The following is a 19142-nucleotide window of genomic DNA, read 5'->3' on the forward strand; positions in this document are numbered from 1 at the left end:
TCTTCTAAGACATTTCTATGACCTGATCATTCCTTTTCCTAACTAATGTCTTATGCTTCTATGACTCAACCCTTCCATGACCCAAATATTTTATGACCCTTCTATAACCCATCTCTTCTATGACCTCCTATGACTGAAATCTTCTCTTACTCCTCTTTACCTGACACGTCTATAACTCAACTCTTCTGTGACAAATCTCTTATATGACCAGGCCCTTCCATAACTCAAGCCTTCTATGACACAACACTGTGTTCTGACTGTTCTACGATGCTACTTTCCATGACCTGACTCTCGTAGGAACCTTCCGTGACCAGTTCCTTCCATGACCTGGCTGTTCTAGGACTCTTCTATTACCCATTCCTTCTCTAGACCAACTATTTTTGACCCTTCTATGACCAAACATTTCTAATACACAAATAAACTCACACTTCAATGAATCAACTCTTCCATGGCCCCAATACTCAATGACCTGAATCATCTATGACCCAGTTCCACTATGAGAATTCTATGATCCAACACTTGTACGAACCTTCTATATCTGCACTCTTCTGTTACTCCTCTATGACTCAACCCTTCCATCATGTGACTCTTCTCAATCACAAGTTTTCTGTCACTCTTCTATGACCTAACACTTTTATGACCCTGCCCATCTATGACCCAACTCCTCTACACCTCCATGGAGATATGTGAGAGCCTTGGCATCTCCCATAACTCTACAGGCCTGTATTTGGAATTACATGAAATAACTGCTCCCAACTTGATTCAGCCACATGAGAATGTTCATGACACCAATGTCATTGTGGTCCAAGTGAGATCTGCCTGCCCAGGGCTGGGGGTCAGGGCTTGGCCATTCTGCTTCATCAAGCAAACCCAGGCTTTCCTCAGCATCACAGCTGCCTGCACAGCACCTTTGCCTGCCAGCAATCATGGCCTCCAATTCTCTGCTCTAACGAGTCCCTGGGGAGGCTTTGTCAGGAACAATCCTCAATGAGACCAATTAAGACTTCAAGTTACTCTGAGTTCTGGTGTTGACTTCTGGAGTTGTTTCTTCAGTCTCTTCTAAGGAGCTGAGATTCCAGGACTCATCAGCAAATCCACCCTGGGTCTCATTATAATACAGAAAGCCTTAATGAGCTCTTTCTCTGCCTGGAGATTTCTTCAGGTCTTGAAGCCTTGTACAGCTCCTTAGAGTCAATCTCAGTGTTGTTAAAGAGGAAAATTTAAAAGTGAACCTTAAAAAAAAAAATTAATTTATTTCAATAATTTTCGGAATCAATGAATGATTTGGGTTGGAGGGGACCTTAAGGCCCATCCAATTTGAAACCCTTTGCCATGGGCAGGGACACCTCCCGCTGGACCAGGCCCCATCCAACCTGGCCTTGAGTACCTCCAGGGAGGGGGCATCCACAGCTTCCCTGGGCAACATGGGCCAGAGCCTCTCCACCTTCTTTGTGAAGAATTTCTTCCTAATGTCTAATCTCAACCTTCCCACTTCAAATTTAAAGCCATTCCCCCTTGTCCTATCCCCCCATGCCCTTGTAAAGAGACCCTCCCCAGCCTTCTTGTTGACCCCCTTCAGGTACTGGAAAGCTGCTATAAGGTCTCCCTGAAGCCTTCTCCTCTCCAGGCTGAGGAAGTTCCAGGAGAAGATCAATAGTTCTTTGCAAAATCTGCTTTGAAAGGGTATGGCATTGGTAGAGGTCTCTCATGAGTGAGGTCAAGCAAGCTTCCAGGTGCCCAGGTCCATCTCCTCAGGGCACTCCTCAGCTGGCCAGGTCTCTGCCCATGCTGCTCTATGGTTCTCCATGTGCACCGAGTTAAAAATATTTTAATAGGTGAAAAAGAAAATATAAAAAGCGACATAATCCAAACCAAAAATCAATGTAAATGTATGTGACAGTGATGGTGACCTCACAATGTTCTTCTGCCACTCTGTGTACTCAGTGGTGTGTGACAGTGACTGTGACCTCACATTGTTCTGCTGCCACATTTTGAGCTCAGGTGTGACTTTGATACTGATCTCACACTCTCCTGCTGCCACCCTGTGTGCTCAGACATGACAGTGACAGTGACCTCACACTGTCCTTCTGCCATCCTGTGTGCTCAGGGCTGATGTTATTTCCTTATCTCTCAGGCTGTGCTCATACACTAAAGCTGTTAAAAAGATTCGCTCAACCGCTCTGTCCACGTGCCTAAAGCTTTATTATGATTCATTCAACAACTCTGTCCATGCACTACCTGTATCTACTATTTTTCTTCCCAGCTCTCAATTAGATGTTACTTGTTTCACTTCCAAGATTATTCTTCGGGACTTTCCAGCCTCGTTATTGGAACACAATTTTCTGTTCAAGGTCAATATCCATTTTCTCCGATTCCTCACACCAGCTGTGGACTCCCACTATTCCCCCTTTTTGTATTTGTACTACAAAAAGAATCCCGATAGTCCCTTGCAGGGCCCTTTGCAACAAACTGATCAGACACGGCAACATTAATAACACAATTACAACCACAACCAGAATCAGCAACCCTGTTTTCATCAGTGATAACAACCATCCTGACAGTCCCCATCCTTTAAACAAGCGATTCGACCGATCTGATCCATCATCTACTTGTAACTTTTTCACCCTTTCTTTTAGAAGCTGAATGCTTTTATGTATTGTTTCCAAATGATCTGACAAACATCCCTGTCTGCCCCGTTAACAGCTATGTCAACATCTACCCAATAAAATTCCACTACTGGAGTTTCCATAACTACGGAGATAAAGAGCAATGACTGTGCTAGAGATGTACCCCTTTTCTTCTTATTTCTCTTTGCTAAAATTAAATTAATTATTAAATATTAAAAAAAAATTAAAAATATTAAAAATTAAATAATAATTAAATTAAAATAAATATTACTTGTTTCACTTCCAAGATTCTTCATCGGGACTTTCCAGTCTCGTTTTGTGAACGGTTGTGTGATGACGGTCAATATCCATTTTCTCTGATTTCTCAGACCATCTGTGGACTCCCACAGGGTGACACTGATTGTGACCTCACACCCTCCTGCTGCTGCTTTGAGCTCATGAGTCAGATGCTCACTCCTGTGTGCTGTGCATGAGTTCTGCTGGTGATGATTCCTCCAAAAAGCCATATTTAGTCGTGTTTAAATGTTATTGTGATGCCACCAGCAGCCCCACACAAGCCGTGTGCCTGCTCTTTCCCCAGAAGCTGCTCCATATGAAGTGCTTAGGGACATGGATTAAGGGAGTGTTAGGAATGGTTGGACTCGATGATCCAGTGGGGCCTTTCCAACCTGGTGATTCTATGATTCTATGATTCCAGCACCGGTGCAATCCCAATCTTGTACACAGCCACGTGCCTTCTCCTGGCCCACCCACCACTCACCCACAGGTGACCTCCTGGCATCTACAACTGCCATGTCTGCTCCTGGTCTATGGGGTGTTCAGATACCACTGACATCCAAAGGAGCTTCACAGGCCATGTGCCACCTCCTGGTCTATCATCTGCTCAGGCACCAGTGACCTCACAAGCACCTGCACCATCTACAGGCCTTCTCCTGGCCTATCAGCTCCTCAGGGGGGAGTGACCGCATAAGAACCTGCACAACCCATGGGCCTTCTCCTGGCCTGTGGAGGAATCAGACACTAATGACCTCACCAACGCCTACACAAGCTTTTCTCCTTCCCCTGGCCTGTTGGTTCCGTGGGAATCAGTGACCTGACCACCATGTATCCAACCTTTTGCTCTCTCCCTTCTTATCAGGTACGAGTGAACAAGTGACCTCACAAGCTCCTACAAATGCCACGAGTCTCCTCTTGGCCCATCGGCTACTCGGGCAGTGGTGACCTCACAAGCAGGCACCGACCCCTTTGCTGTGTGATCGCCTTTTGGGGTGACCCCCTGGCAGCAAAACCCTTACATAATCCCCTCCTCCCTCCCCCAGCAGGATGGGGGAGACGATCGCCAGGGCAAAAGCGAGAAAACAAAACTCGTGGGTGAAGATAAAGAGAGTTTCATAAATGGAGGGAAGAAAAAAGGAAACCAGGGATGGAGAAGCAGTCAGTCCCACCAGCAGAGTGATGTCCAGCCAGTGTCCAAGCAATGGCTGCTTTGGAGAAGCTCCCCTCCCAGTTTTAGTGCTGAACAAGGTTCTACGAGGCGTGCGATTGCTCTTTGGTCCGTTTGAGCCACCCGTCCTGATTTTCCCCCTTCCCAGTCTCTTCCCACCCCAAGCCTCCTCTCTCTGGGGCAGAGTGAGAAACAGAGAAGGCCTTTGCCTCTCTGCCAGCACGGAGCAGCAGGAGCTGCAGTACCAGTGTGTTATCAGCGCCCTGCGCAGAGCACAGCCCCACACAGGCTACGAGCAAGAAAATGAACTCCATCCCGGCCAGGCCCTGGGCAATCTCCATCTCTTAGTCCATACTGGTTTGTTCCCGTCTGACCTAGAACTGAATCTGTTTTCTCACTTTAGGTCAAAGTTCCTGACCTTGGACACTTCCAGAGATGGGACATCCACAACTTCTCTGGGCAACCTGTTCCGGTTCCTTGACACCCTCATTGTAAAATGGTTCTTCCTTACATCCAATCTAAATCTCCCCTCTTCCAGTTCAAAGCCATTGCCCCTCGTCCTGCCACCACAGGCTTTGGGAAAAAGTCTGTCTTGGCCTCTGACCACTATGATTTCACCTGCAAACACCCTGGAGAGTGCCCAGAGGCCTCCCAGGATGGGGTTTGGAGACCTCAAGCGTATGACCAGTGGCCTCTGGGCTCATTGGTGTGGAGGCTGCAGACACTGTAGGATTCACCTGAGAGTGCTTCAAGGGTGGTTTCAGAGATGGTGGAGCTTTTCTTCATCGTGGAAAATGGCAGGAGAAAGAAATAATGCTAAAACTTGTAGCTGGGGAGGTCCAGGCTGGACAAGAGGAGAAAGAAATATCACTCAAAGGGCAGTGCTGTGGTGCCACAAGTCATCCAGAAGGAGTCTGGATCAGCCCAGGGCTTTGTGTGTCAAGCGAGAGCCAGGGAGGACAGAGAGACATCAGCAAAGGAAGGGGACAGCAAGGTGGGGCAGCCGTGGAGATGAGTGCAGCCTGCAGGGCAAGAGGCACAGGTGGAGGTTGTGGAGAGGAGGGAGCTGGCCTCTTCTCCCAAGTGACAGAGGACAGGACAAGAGGGAATGGCCTGAAGCTCCGTCAGGGGAGGTTCAGGTTGGATATCAGAAAAAAATTCTTCACAGTAAGAGTCATTGGGTACTGGAACAGCTGCCCAGGGAGGTGGTCGAGTCACCTTCCCTGGAGGTGTTTAAGGAACGGGTGGATGAAGTGCTTAGGGACATGGTTTAGGGAGTGTTAGGAATGGTTGGACTCGATGATCCAATGGGTCCTTTCCAACCTTGTGATTCTGTGATTCTGTGATTCTGTGATGCAACACTGTGGGACAGCATGATGTGGAGAGGACAGAGGGCTGTGGAAAAGCTGAAAGCTCCCTACCAGAGCAGCCTTTTCATGACTTTGGTGATGGCTGTAGTCTCTGCCACGGATGCCTATGAGGAGATGACAAATCCTTCCAGCCCTGGAGCCTTGTCCATTCTCAGGAGGTGTTTTTTCCACGGTTCTGCCCTTTTCATTGCCCATCTCCACATTCCACTGCCCCGGGAAGGCCATGAGGACAGAGTGAGGGACAGAATCTCACTTCCTAAGGGCTGGGGGTCAGGGCTTGGCTTTTCAGTTAATGGTATCAGGGCTTGGTCCTTTGGATTAATGAAACACATCCAGGTTTGCTCAGCATCAGAGCCACCTTCACCTTGTTTTCATAGAATAGTTGGGGTTGGAAGGGACCTTAAAGATCATCTAGTTCCAACCCCCCTGCCATAGGCAGGGACATCCCACTAAATCAGGCTGCCCAAGGCCCCATCCAACCTGGCCTTGAACACCTCCAGGGATGGGGTTTCTTGCCAGCCTCTGGTCCCTGTCCTGCTGGTTTACTGTTACCTCCTTGTAAGAGAAAAACTCACGTTTCTAACCTGTAGTGAAATAGATGTAATTCACATGTTTTTTGCCACCAGAGGTCAGCACACACCAGATTAAATAGCAGATCAGCTACTCTAAACTAAATGAAAAGGGAAAGTCCTCAGCATCCTGGGACTCTGAACAGCCACTCTTCAAGGATGCAAGCAACTTAGTTGTGAGGAGCACAGATGAGGCTGAAAGCTTTTTAAAGGGATGAGAATATTTTCTGTGCAATCTGGACAGGTTGTTTCAGGCTTAGGGTTATAAACCACTGTTTAAGGATCTCTCCCTTTTGCACCAGTGGAATGACATGGAGGATACAAACCATACCTTTATCGTGCAAATTAAAGGAGAAACACTAGTAGGGAGTTTTAAGAGTGCTCTGTGATACTCATAGAAGCATGGAACCATCAATATGGACTTCACTGGGAAAAGGGTTTCTCATACCTGACTGGAGTCGTTTTCCCAAGTTTCCTTCCTTTTTTTCTGGGACTCACATTCAAAATGTTCCATTCTTTCCCCCTTTCCCCATGAAAACCCTGAACCCACCATCAAAGCACTGTGCAGGAACAGTTGTAAGAGGCAAAATAAATAGGACTGCTTATACAGTTTGTGCCGAGAAATAGTTTTGAAAATAAGAGGCTTCGTGACAGCAGAAAACTTTTTCTCATATTTACACGTTTTGGTCTAATGATCTTACCTCTAAATATTAAAAGGAGTAAAAGACAGAGTATCCTGGGAGTTCCTGGGGTGTGTTCCTTACTCAGTTCTAGGGAACTCGGGGCCCAAAGTCCTTCTCTGTGTGTGTGCGCTCCCTTCAGGCTGACTGATAGCGCACTTCTGCCCCCAGTGCCAGCACAAGCTGCAGAGCAGTTCTGTGCCTCTGCAACAGAGAAAAAAACACTGCAAAAAGGACTTTACCTTTCTGAGTCACATACCTAGGGTCGAGTCTTTATTGTTTGCAGTCCTTGTGTTTTGAAGAGTGCTTTGGCTGAGCCTGGCATAAGCATACCTTCTCATTGGTTTTGAAAAGGATTACAGTTTATTTATTATCTATTTCTCTATCTATCTATTCATTGATTCATTACTTCAGGACTTGCCTTTTCCTAACCTGTTTTCACTGCCTCCAGTTTTCTGCTCTAACAGGACACTGGAGATGCTTTCTCAGCAATGCCCTCAGTGGGACCCATTAACACTGCAAGAAACTTTGGAGTTTGAATTGGACTTTGACTTTGACTTCTTGAGAGGTTTATTTGACTTCCTCTAAGGGGCTGTGGGTCATGGACTCAGCATCAAAACCACCAGAGGGTCATTAGAATGCCCTGGGCTGCTCCTCTGCTGCTGAGCTGGGCTGGGCTCCTGGCACGGAGGGAGCTGGTGGCAAGTGGGCAGCGCTACAAAGAGCCATCTCTGGGCAGGAGCAGCTCCTCTGCAAAGCCCAGCAGGGCTGAGGGCACTGCCTGCAGGCAGTGAGGGCAGAGGAGGGAGGCACAGAGAGGGGAAGGGCACGGTGGAATGCAAGGAGAAAGAAGGCTTCATTTGAAGAAATATCTTCACAGCCCTCTACACGGTAAGCCTCTGGGTGCAGGACTATTGCCATTCCTGACAAGATCTCTGAAAGCCCCCACAGCCTGGGGTTTTGTTGGGAAGACTCTTACAGTTTCTCCAATGTAGAGAAAAAGGATGTGCTTTGGAGCAGAGCTTCCCTGATAAACTCGAAGGGACGGGGCATGTGACCTTCCTCCACTCAGGGATTTCTGCAGGGTGTGGAGCCAGGTGTGCACTCAGGGGTGCTCTGGGCTGTCCTTGGGTTGCTCCAACCCTTCATTTTGGGAGTTATTTTTTCTTGGTTTTGATGAAGCTGTTGACAGAGAAATGTCATTGTTCCTCCCACTGCTGTGTCCGTGTTTCCCTGTCTTGTGTGACCCAGAGACTGTGTAAATGAGCAGCCGTGCTCTGTTCTTCTTTAAGGAAAATAAAGACCCCAGCAGCCACTTGTTTGTCCATGATCCTTCCTCCAGGACTTTCTCAGGAGCTGCTGGGTCACCTCCAGATGTGGAGGGGAAAAGAGTCCCAGCACTGCAGAGAAACAGCACTTGGTCTTTCTAGAGCTGCTGTCTTGGCATCTCCATGATCTTCTGAGCCCTTGTGCTGGTGGAAGCTCTGAGTGCTCTGAGCTTGGTCACTCTCCTGCGATTGGGCCGTGCTGGGATCACAGGAGGGGACAGGCAATGGGCATCTCTGTGACTGGGCTGATGTCCATGGGGTTGCTCTGATGGCCTGTGGGACGTCCCCTGGAGACTGCCTGAGTGCAGCACTGGGCTGTGCTGCCTTGGACCGAGATCTCTGTGTCCGTTCTTCCTGGTGTGGGACATCTCATCTGAGTGCAGAGCAGGGTGACCAACCACAGCTCTGGGAGTGGCAGCAGGAGAACAAAGACCCTGTGACTGCTGCTGTGCAGAGCCGCTGCGTGAGCACGGGGAGGGCTCTGTCTCTGAACACCCTGTGTGTGAGATGAGGGCACAACGTGTCCCAGTTCTGTCCCTGTGATCTGACAGCAAACGATGGGAAGTGGTTGGTTACCCTTCCCTCCCTCTTAATCACAAAGGGGAATCAGGAGAGGAAAAAAGTCCTAAATGTTAAAATAAAAGGATGCATATAATAAAAACAATAAAGACTCGTGCTTTTACTATCAGTAACACTTACGCTAATGCTCATGTGGGTGCCAGAGCTTGTTTTAGTACCAGTAGTAGTGTTAGAATCATAGAATCACGTCTTAGAATCATGAAAAGGGTTGGGTAGGAAGCGACCTTAGAGACCAGCCAGTTTTAAAGCCCTTGCCATGGGCAGGGACACCTTCCACTGGATCAGGCTTCTTACAGCCTCATCCAACCTGGCCTTTAACTTCTCAGTACTAAAACTAACACTAATTTATATACAATGATAAGAAGGCATTCGACCCAGTTATAGATTACAAACAACCAGCAATTGTCCCCTGGGCACCCTGGGGAAGCTGAAACAGGGAAATCATCCCAGATGAGTCCTACACACCGACAATTTCCATCTATGGCTGCACATCCCAACCATGAGGAGGGACTTTTGATACACGGAAACCTCTGTCCTCCTCCTTTGCTCACTGATACCCAACTCCACCACTGTTATCAATAAAAACGGGAACCCATTTCCTACTGACATTTCTCGCACCCCAGTCCCACAGCTCTCGCCACTGCTGGGCTCTCAGCCAAACCCTTTCTCACACAGCTCCAAACACATCAGGGGCTCATGGCCTTGTCTCATCCAACACGGAGAACGTCCATGGATTGGGATCCCCCAGCTGCCCTGGGGCCTTGCTCAGTGTTTCCCCCTGAAAGGTTTCTCAAAGCCCATCTCTCTCAGCCTCTCCTTGTCCATAATGTGCTCCAGGCCCAACCATCCTTCTGGGCTGGGCAGGACTCGCTCCAGGCTGGGCAGGGTCTTCCTTGTGCTGGGAGCCCCGTCCTGGACACAGCAGCCCTGATGTGTCCTGTGGTGGGTTAACCTTGTCCAGCAGACGGACCCCCCCCAGCTGCTCCCTCCCTGCCCAGAACCAACGGGACAGAGGGAGAAAACAATCCAGAAAAGCTCATGGGTCAAGAGAAAGCAAAGGTTGTTCAGTGACCAATGACTGTCACTGGCACAGATGTGTGGACTTGTTGAAAATCTATGTAATTTACTGCCAGTTAAGAAAGCTTTGGATTATGAGAAACAAGGACAAAATATTAAAGCTCATTTCCCTCACACTTTCTCCCACACTCAAATGCCTCCATTGCTCCCAGTTCCTCTGCCCACCCCAACTCCAGGAGGAGCATGGAAGATGGAGAGGAGTGGGTGAAGAACATCTCTCCTGTTTCTTCTTCCTCACACTCTCCCCTGCTCCAGCATGGGTCCCCTCCATGGGATCCCACGGTATTTGTGGTCAAGGCTCTGCGTGGTCCATTCCCTTCTCTCTACCCCGTGTCAGGGCCCTGAGAGCATCCAGGGGTCTTCATGGCATCGACTGGCAACTCCTGGGCCTCCACCCACCCCTCTGTCCATGGCCCAGGAGACACTGAAACCAGGCATGACTTTCAGCCCCAGCTTGATCTGAGCTGTAGGTGTGCGGCTCTGCAGACACAGACACAGACACAGCCTGGCCTGTCCATGGACCTTGTGGAGTCAGACTGGCAGAGTCACTTCCCAGCTTCATCCTTTTGATCTGTATAATGGAATGGCACTGGTGCCCTCCAAGTGTCAGACCCAGCTGATTGACAGAGGCCTGGGACATTTCTTCTTCCTTTCTTCCTATCACTTGGTCAGGTTTTGGGAAGAGAGGAAGGAAAAGCAGCTGAGGTTTCAACCTGTCAATGATAGACAATGGGGAGCAGAGCCCTCACATATGAAACGATCTAAAGGCAATGCTTGTTCCAAACTGTTCTCTTCTCTTCCTTTCATGGTGCTCTTAAATTTTCCACAGGAACCTGGAAGCTCTGAGATGCCTTCACCTCCCTCTCTTTTAGCATTAAGCTGACAGAACCCAAGTCATTGTGTATGAATTCTTTTTCCAGCCTAAAGCACTCCATGGGCTGGAGATGGTCCAGGAGACAGGCAGAAGGATGCCACTCCTCTGGACAAGAAGGTGGACATTCCCAGGTATCACAGGAGCCGTGGACGACCGATAGCTGTGCTCATGGAGCTGATCAAATGCCCAAATACTCTCTTTTAATTGTGGCCTCAGTGCCTCATTGATGTCTAAAGTCTCTCTGCGGATGCTGACATGGACTGAGCAGCCTGGTCTGACCTCAGAGCTGGCCCTGCTTGGAGCTGGGAATTGGACTAGAGGTCACCTGAGCAATCTTATTCCCTAAGTTTTTCTATGAGCATAAGATATAGAGACCCACTTAGCAGGTTGCCCCGAGCCTCCCCCCCGCAGGCCAAAGTGTGCCCTCACACCTCATGCTGTGGGCCCCTAACTCCATCCTGGCAGATCTCCTCCTGATCCTCTCCAGTTTCTCCACTTTCCTTTTGAACTGTGAGACTCTTTGGGTCCTGTGGCATCGTCCTGGTGCCAGAAGAGTGAGGGCAGTGATTGTCTCCTTTGCACAGCGTCAAGAGTTGCTCCCTCTGCTCCCTCCCAGTGAGTGGCTGTGGGTGGGCAAGAAGTTGTCAGGGGGACACGGCCAGGACAGCTGACCCCGGCTGGTCAGAGGGAGATTCCACAACATAGATGCCATGCTCAGCTGTAAAACCTGTGGCAGAAGAAGGAAGAAGTGGAGATTTTTATCGTTCAAGGTGATGGGTGGTGGCACACTGGTGGGGTGTCAGTCTGCTTGAGGGAGGTGGCAACTGATGGTATTTGCATTAATTTTCAGTTTGGATTACGTTGCATTTTATATTTTCTTTTTCACCTATTACACTATTTTTAGCTCAGCCCACATGGAGAACCATAGAGCAGCAAGGGCAGAGACCTGGTCGGCTGAGGAGTGCCCTGAGGAGATGGACGTGGGCACCTGGAAGCTTGCTTGACCTCACTCACGAGAGACCTCCACCAATCTCATGCCCTTTCAAAGCAGATTTTGCAAAGAACTATTGATCTTCTCCTGGAACTTCCTCAGCCTGGAGAAGAGAAGGCTTCAGGGAGACCTCATAGCAGCCTTCCAGCACCTGAAGGGGGTCACCAAGAAGGCTGGGGAGGGTCTCTTTACGAGGGCATGGAGGGATAGGACAAGGGGGAATGGCTTTAAATTTGAAGTGGGAAGGTTCAGATTAGACATTAGGAAGAAATTCTTCACAAAGAAGGTGGAGAGGCTCTGGCCCAGGTTGCCCAGGGAAGCTGTGGATGCCCCCTCCCTGGAGGTGTTCAAGGCGAGGTTGGATGGGGCCTGGTCCAGTGGAATGTGTCCCTGCCCATAGCGAGGAACTGGGTGGGCTTTAAGGTCGCTTCAACCGAAACCAGTCTATGATTCTGAAAAGCATTGAAATAAACTGAAATTTTCAGTTTTTTTAGGTTCACTTTAAAATCTTCCTCTTTGACAACACTGAGAATGACTCCAAGGAGCTGTACAAGGCTTGAAGACCTGAAGAAATCTCCAGGCAGAGAAAGAGCTCGTTAAGGCTTTCTGTATTTTAATGAGACCCAGGGTGGATTTGCTGATGAGTCCTGGAATCTCAGCTCCTTAGAAGAGACTGAAGAAACATCTCAAGAAGTCAACACCAGAACTCAGAGTAACTTGAAGTCTTAATTGGTCTCAGTGAGGATTGTTCCTGACAAAGCCTCCCCAGGGACTCGTTAGAGCAGAGAATTGGAGGCCATGATTGCAGGCAGGCAAAGGTGCTGTGCAGGCAGCTGTGATGCTGAGGAAAGCCTGGGTTTGCTTGATGAAGCAGAATGGCCAAGGCCTGACCCCCAGCCCTGGGCAGGCAGATCTCACTTGGACCACAATGACATTGGTGTCATGAACATTCTCACATGGCCAAATCAAGTTGGGAGCAGTTATTTCATGTAATTCCAAATACAGGCCTGTAGAGTTATGGGAGATGCCAAGGCTCTCACATATCTCCATGGAGGTGTAGAAGAGTTGGGCCATAGATGGGCAGGGTCATAAAAGTGTTAGGTCATAGAAGAGTGACAGAAAACTTGTGTTTGAGAAGAGTCAGGTGATGGAAGGGTTGAGTCATAGAGGAGTAACAGAAGAGTGCAGTCATAGAAGGTTCGTAGAAGTGTTGGATCATAGAATTCTCATAGCGAAACTCGGTCATAGATGATTCAGGTCATCGAGTATTGGGGCCATGGAAGAGTCGATTCATTGAAGTGTGAGTTTATTTGGGTGTTAGAAATGTTTGGTCATAGAAGGGTCACAAAAGGGTTGGTTTAGAGAAGGGTTGGGTAATAGAAGACTCCTAGAAGAGCCAGGTCATGGAAGGATCTGGTCACAGAAGGTTCCTACAAGAGTCAGGTCATGGAAAGTAGCATCATAGAACAGTCAGACCAGAGTCATGTCATAGAATGAAGTGTTGTGTCCTAGAAGGCTCGAGTTATGGAAGGGCCTGGTCATATAAGAGATGGGTCACAGAAGAGTTGAGTTATAGACGTGTCAGGTAAAGAGGAGTAAGAGAAGATTTCAGTCATAGGACGTTGATAGAAATTTCGAGTGATAGAAATCTCAGGTCATAGAATTTTCAGGTAATAGAAGCATTGAGTCATAGAAGCATGAGCATTTATTTGGATGACAGAAGAGTTTGGTCATAGAAGGGTCATTGAAGAGTCAGGTCATAGAAAGGTCAGGTCATAAATGGATTGGCTCATAGATTACTCAGGTCCTAGAGGAGTCAGGTCCCAGAAAGTCATAGAAGGATCATAGAAAAATTGGGTCATAGAAGGCTTGATTCATAGAAGGCTCGAGTTTTAGAAGAGTCGGGTCATAGAGGGGTCATAGAAGAGTGGAGTGGTAGAAGAGTTGGTTCATAGAAGAGATGGGTTATAGAAGGGTCATAAAATATTTGGGTCATGGAAGAGTCGAGTCATAGAAGCATGAGAGTTTAGTCAGGAAAAGGAAGGATCAGGTCATAGAAATGTCTTAGAAGAGTCAGGTCATAGAAGTGTTGGGTCATAGAAGAGTTGGGTCATGAATTATTTGCATCATAGAGGAGTTGACTCAGAGTCAGGTCATAGAAGAGTCATAGAGAAGTCAGGTTATAGAAAGCCATAGAGGAGTCAGAGAAGAGTTTGGTCATAGAATGCTTGAGTCATAGAAGACACGTGTTATAGGAGTGTTGTGTTATAGAAGGCTCCTGGAATAGCTGGATCGCAGAAGGGTAGGGTCCTAGAAGTGTTGGGTCACTGAAGTGTGAGAGGTCCCGTAAAAGGGACACTGAAGAGTTGGGGCATGGAAGACTCAAGTCATAAAAGAGTCATAGAAGGGTCATATCGGCATCAGATCATTGAAGAGTCATTAGAGGAGTGAGGTCATAAATGGCTCAGGTCACAGAAAGGCTGGGTCATAGAAGGCACAGCTCCTGTAAGCGTCTGGTCATAGAGGAGTCGGTTCAGAGAAGTATCAGGTCATAAGTGTTGGGTCATAGAAGGGCTGTGTCATAGCAGGATGGTGGGACACAATGTACCCAAGGGAAATCCAGTCCCCTTCTCCTTCACACATCCAGAAATGGAATCAGAGGGGACAAGATCTGAGGGAGAGCCTTTAGCTTCCCTGTTCATCCACTGACCATTTCTGAAACGAACATAAAATATTGTGATTTTACTGTTCCTGAAGCAGCAAACACTCATCATGGGGCCCTTGAATGGCCTTTCAAGTTGACACCGATTCTCAGCCTGGACCCTTGCTGAGCTTGGAGGATGCTGTCCTTAAAGACCATCTGTCCTGAGCTGTGTGACCATGTCCCAGCTCTGTCTCCCACAGGAACGGCTCCAGCTCCTCCTGCCTGTGCCCCTGGCTGAGGGCATTGCTGCCCATTTGCCCTGCAGCTGTGGCACCAGGCAAGCTCATCCCTGCCATGAGGAAACCTGGGACCACGCGTCCAAGACCCAGTGTGTGCAGAGGCTTTGCCTGGAACAGAATCATGGCTGGGACAGAAGAGTGCTGAATGTCTTTCTAGTCCCGGGCCAAAAGATCCAGGATGAATTACCTAAATTCGCTCAGTGGAATACATTCTCCCAGCCTGGAGAAATGAGATCATGTTCCTGGTGTCCTGTCTAATGAAAAGACAAACATGAAGTGACTCTTGTGTCCAGTTATTTTTGTAATAGGAGCAATGACAGTGCAGGACAGAAGTGTCTCTGCCAGCTGAGGGAGGGAAGATGAGGGATGGCTTCAGGCTGTTTCTCAGCAGGTTCCCCTGGAGCCCCAGGGACACCTGGAGGGAGCCCCGAGGGGGCAGAGAAAGGGCTGCCTTGGGCTGCTCCTCTGCTGCTGAGCTGGGCTGGGCTCCTGGCACGGAGGGAGCTGGTGGCAAGTGGGCAGCGCTACAAAGAGCCATCTCTGGGCAGGAGCAGCTCCTCTGCAAAGCCCAGCAGGGCTGAGGGCACTGCCTGCAGGCAGCGAGGGCAGAGGAGGGAGGCACAGAGAGGGGAAAGGCACGGTGGGGTGGGAGGAAAGAGGAGGCTTCATTTGGAGAAAATCTTCTCAGCCCTTCTCCAGGTGAGTCTCTGGGTGCAGGACAATGCAGGTGCTGTTCCTGGAAGGATCTCCTAAAGCCAACACAGCCACAGCCTGTGGGATCTGTCAGGAGGGCTCTTGCTGTTTCTCCAGCAGAGAAAAAAACAGAGTGAGTGCTCAGCCTGCCCGGGGAGTTCCCCATGGAGGGACAGAGAGAAGGTATGGGGGGAAGAAGCACCTCCTGGCAGGAGAGGGTCTTTCTGCTTTCAGGAGGTGCTGTGTGAGTCAGGGCTGCTCACAGCTCCAAATGCCTTCAAGGTATTTCTAAGAGGACATTCTAAAGGGAAGATCAGGGCAGAGATTACATTAAAGATAAGGAACTCTCCTGAGTTTGCCTTTTCACTTTCCTGCCCTTGGGGAATTTCAGTGGAAAAATAGAAGAAAAGGCTGTCATGATTGAAGAAATCAGGGAGACTCCTGAGCTGTGTCCTTGAGTGGTCAGTAGGTCTGATAGGAGCCTCCAAAAGTGTCTCCAGCTGCTCCTCTGCCCACGGACACCACCAGCATCAGCTCTGCTGGACCCACCAGGCTCAGTCTGTCCTGTCCTTTTCTGCTTATAAACAAGACCCTGTGCCCAGCTTTACCCGGCAAACAGGCAGGATTGTGTAGGGCCAGGGGAGAGCAGAGAGGGTCAGATGGGGTCTGTGAGCACTGACAGGGAGAAGGCATGGACAGGGAAACACCTCCCAGGAGGAAAATCTCCATCAGAAGGCATAGGATCATGGAATGAGAGGAGAATTCATACAGAGATGTTGTGGGAGGGAGAATTCAGAGAGCTCTGTGTGCTCCCCTCCAGGGCAGCCCCTTCCTCTGAGCAAGCCCCCTTGCCTCCTCTCCCACCCAGCAAAGCCTCTGCCCTCAGGGCTCTGGGCTCCAGGGCTGAACCCCCTCCTCTGCAGCCACAGCTCCAGTGCCCTCTCCAGAGCCCAGGGGCTGAGAGCAACTGCCCGGCAAGGTTGGTGTCTGGGAGGGGGCGAGCACAGCTGGGGAAGGGGAACGCTGTCTGTGTGCCCGGCTGCCTCTGCCCTGGCCTCTCGCAGACAGACCCTCACTCTCTTTCTCCCTCTTTCTCCCCTTGTCTCTAGTTCTTGTTATTTTTCTCTTATTCTCCCTGCCAGGCTCTCTGGGGATGGGAGTTGCAGAGTCAGGCACTGATCTTCTGTGGGGCTGTGAGCAGTGCATTCCTCAGGAATTAGCAGATATTCTGTACTGACAGATCATCATCAGTACACTTGGTTTTCCTTGAGGTTTCCTCCCAAGCACTGAGCAGCTCTCCAGGATGAAAACCTGTCCTATCACATCTTTGTGTTACCTGAATATCTGTGGAAAAGCGCAGAGACACTGCAGGCAAGGAAATGCTTTTGGGTTTGTGAAATTAGCCGTGTGTGTCCTGGGCTGAAAGTGGAATGCTGAGACCTTGGGAAAGGGTTGGACACTCAGTGCTTGGCAGTGGGTTTGTCTCCTTTCAGCAGATTCTGATCAGCTTTTAAGGTGAATATGAAAGTGTGATTAATCTGTCTCTGAAAGGTGCAAGCTCAGGGCAGGGGAGACCAAGAGCGAGGGACAGAGCAGCTCCCCTCCCTCTGCACTGAGCCACAGGCAATGCTCTCACCTTGCAGGACTCCCTCTGTTCTCCCTGAGTGCAGCAGAGATGCTGAGGGGTTCTGACATCCAAGAACACTGCCCAGGGTGGCAGAAGGAGCTGTATAAACCCAAACCTCTCAGCCTGCCTTCTGCCCTCTCAGTTCCTCATCCCTGGCAGTGCAGATGCTGACAGGCTCTTCTGCACCAGGAGCAGTTCCCCAGGACAAAGCTGAACCCCAGCAGTGTCCCCTGTCCCCGCCGTCCCCATCACCCCCTGCTGCAGAGCAGGGCTGAGTCCTGGCAGCCAGTGGGCAGAGGCCCTGCTCCTCCCGGCACACTCAGCCAGCACCAAGCAGGGCTCCAGGCACGGAGCTGAATGATGATCTCCTGGGAAGGGAAAAGCAGTGGAGAGTGTGCATTGTGAGAAATGGCTTTGATCTTGCTCAGAGACTATCTCCCCTAACTTGTCACTTTCTTTTTCTTCATGTTCAGTGCTTCACATTCAGAGGCAGCAGATGTCCAACAGCAGCTCCATCACACAGTTCCTCCTCCTGGCATTCGCAGACACACGGGAGCTGCAGCTCTTGCACTTCTGGCTCTTCCTGGGCATCTACCTGGCTGCCCTCCTGGGCAACGGCCTCATCATCACCACCATCGCCTGTGACCACCACCTCCACACCCCCATGTACTTCTTCCTCCTCAACCTCTCTGTTCTTGACCTGGGGTCCATCTCTACCATTGTCCCCAAAGCCATGGCCAATTCCCTCCTGGACACCAGGATCATTTCTTATACAGGATGTGTTGTCCAAGTCTTTCTCTATGTCTTTTTCATTTCAGCAGAATATTCTCTTCTCACGGTCATGTCCTACGACCGCTACGTTGCCATCTGCAAACCCCTGCACTACGGGACTCTCCTGGGCAGCAGAGCTTGTGTCCACATGGCAGCAGCTGCCTGGGGTGCTGGGTTTCTCACTGCTCTGCTGCACACGGCCAATACATTTTCCCTGTCCCTCTGTCAGGGCAGTGCTGTGGACCAGTTCTTCTGTGAAATTCCTCAGATCCTCAAGCTCTCCTGCTCACACTCCTACCTCAGGGTAGCTGGGCTTAGTGTGTTTGGTGTCTGTTTATCTTTTGGCTGTTTTGTTTTCATTGTGGTGTCCTATGTGCAGATCTTCAGGGCTGTGCTGAGGATCCCCTCTGAGCAGGGACGGCACAAAGCCTTTTCCACGTGCCTCCCTCACCTGGCTGTGGTCTCCCTGCTTATCAGCATGAGCTTTTTTGCGTACCTGAAGCCGCCCACTATCTCCTCCCCATCCCTTGATCTGGTGGTGTCATTTCTGTACTCAGTGGTGCCTCCAGTATTGAACCCCCTCATCTACAGTTTGAGGAATCAGCAGCTCAAGGATGCAGTATGGAAACTGATATTTGGATGGTTCTCTGAAGCAATGAACTGCTCATCATCTTCTGCATAGCAGTTATCATGCAACTCATGGCAGGCCCAGACTGGCTTCTGTATTTGTTGTCAGTGTTGCTGGTTTATAATTGGGATAATGTTGTCATCCTGTTTTAATTCACCGTCTTTTATTTTCTTTCTGATTGTCTGTGTAAATGAGGAACTGTGCTCTCTGTGTGTTTCAACAAATTAAAGGCATATTCATAGAATCATAGAATCATAAGGTTGGAAAGGACCCACTGGATCATTGAGTCCAACCATTCCTAACACTCCCTGAACCATGTCCCTCAGCACCTCGTCCACCCGTCCCTTAAACACCTCCAGGGAAGGTGACTCCACCCTCTCCCTGGGCAGTCTATTCCAGGGCCCAATGACCCTTTCCTTGAAAATTGTTTTCCTGATGTCCAGCCTGAACCTCCTCTGGTGGAGCTTGAGGCCATTCCCCCTTGTCCTGTCCCATGTCACCTGGGAGAAGAGCCCAGCTCCCTCCTCTCCACAACCTCCTTTCAGGTAGTTGTAGAGAGCAATAAGGTCTCCCCTCAGCCTCCTCTTCTCCAGGATAAACCCCATGTCCCTCAGCCGCTCCTCATAAGACTTGTTCTCCAGCCCCTTCACCTCGTTGCTCTTCTCTGGGCACGCTCCAAAGCCTCAACATCCTTCTCGTGGTGAGGGGCTCAGAACTGAACACAGTATTCAAGGTGCGGCATCACCAGTGCTGAGTACAGAGGGAGAATCACCTCCCTGGACCTGCTGGTCACACCGCTTCTGATGCAAGCCAAGATGACATTTGCCTTCTTGGCCACCTGGGCACACTGCTGGCTTATGTTCAGTCTCTGTCAACCAACACCCCCAGGTCCTTCTCGTCCAGGCAGCTCTCTAGCCAGACTGCTCCAGGTCGGTAGCACT

At 49.6% G+C, this 19142-nt stretch overlaps 1 protein-coding gene across 1 annotated transcript; it reads left to right on the plus strand.

The window, feature by feature from the left end:
* Positions 1-17274: 17274 nt before the first annotated feature.
* On the plus strand, positions 17275-18255 carry LOC128850988 (olfactory receptor 14A16-like). The gene has a single exon (XM_054056858.1). It carries the CDS (start codon positions 17299-17301, stop codon positions 18253-18255), a length of 957 nt encoding a protein of 318 aa, XP_053912833.1. The 5' UTR covers positions 17275-17298.
* Positions 18256-19142: the final 887 nt, after the last annotated feature.

This window comes from Cuculus canorus, chromosome 1 (genome assembly GCF_017976375.1).
Source record: "Cuculus canorus isolate bCucCan1 chromosome 1, bCucCan1.pri, whole genome shotgun sequence".
Taxonomy (NCBI): Eukaryota; Metazoa; Chordata; class Aves; order Cuculiformes; family Cuculidae; genus Cuculus; species Cuculus canorus.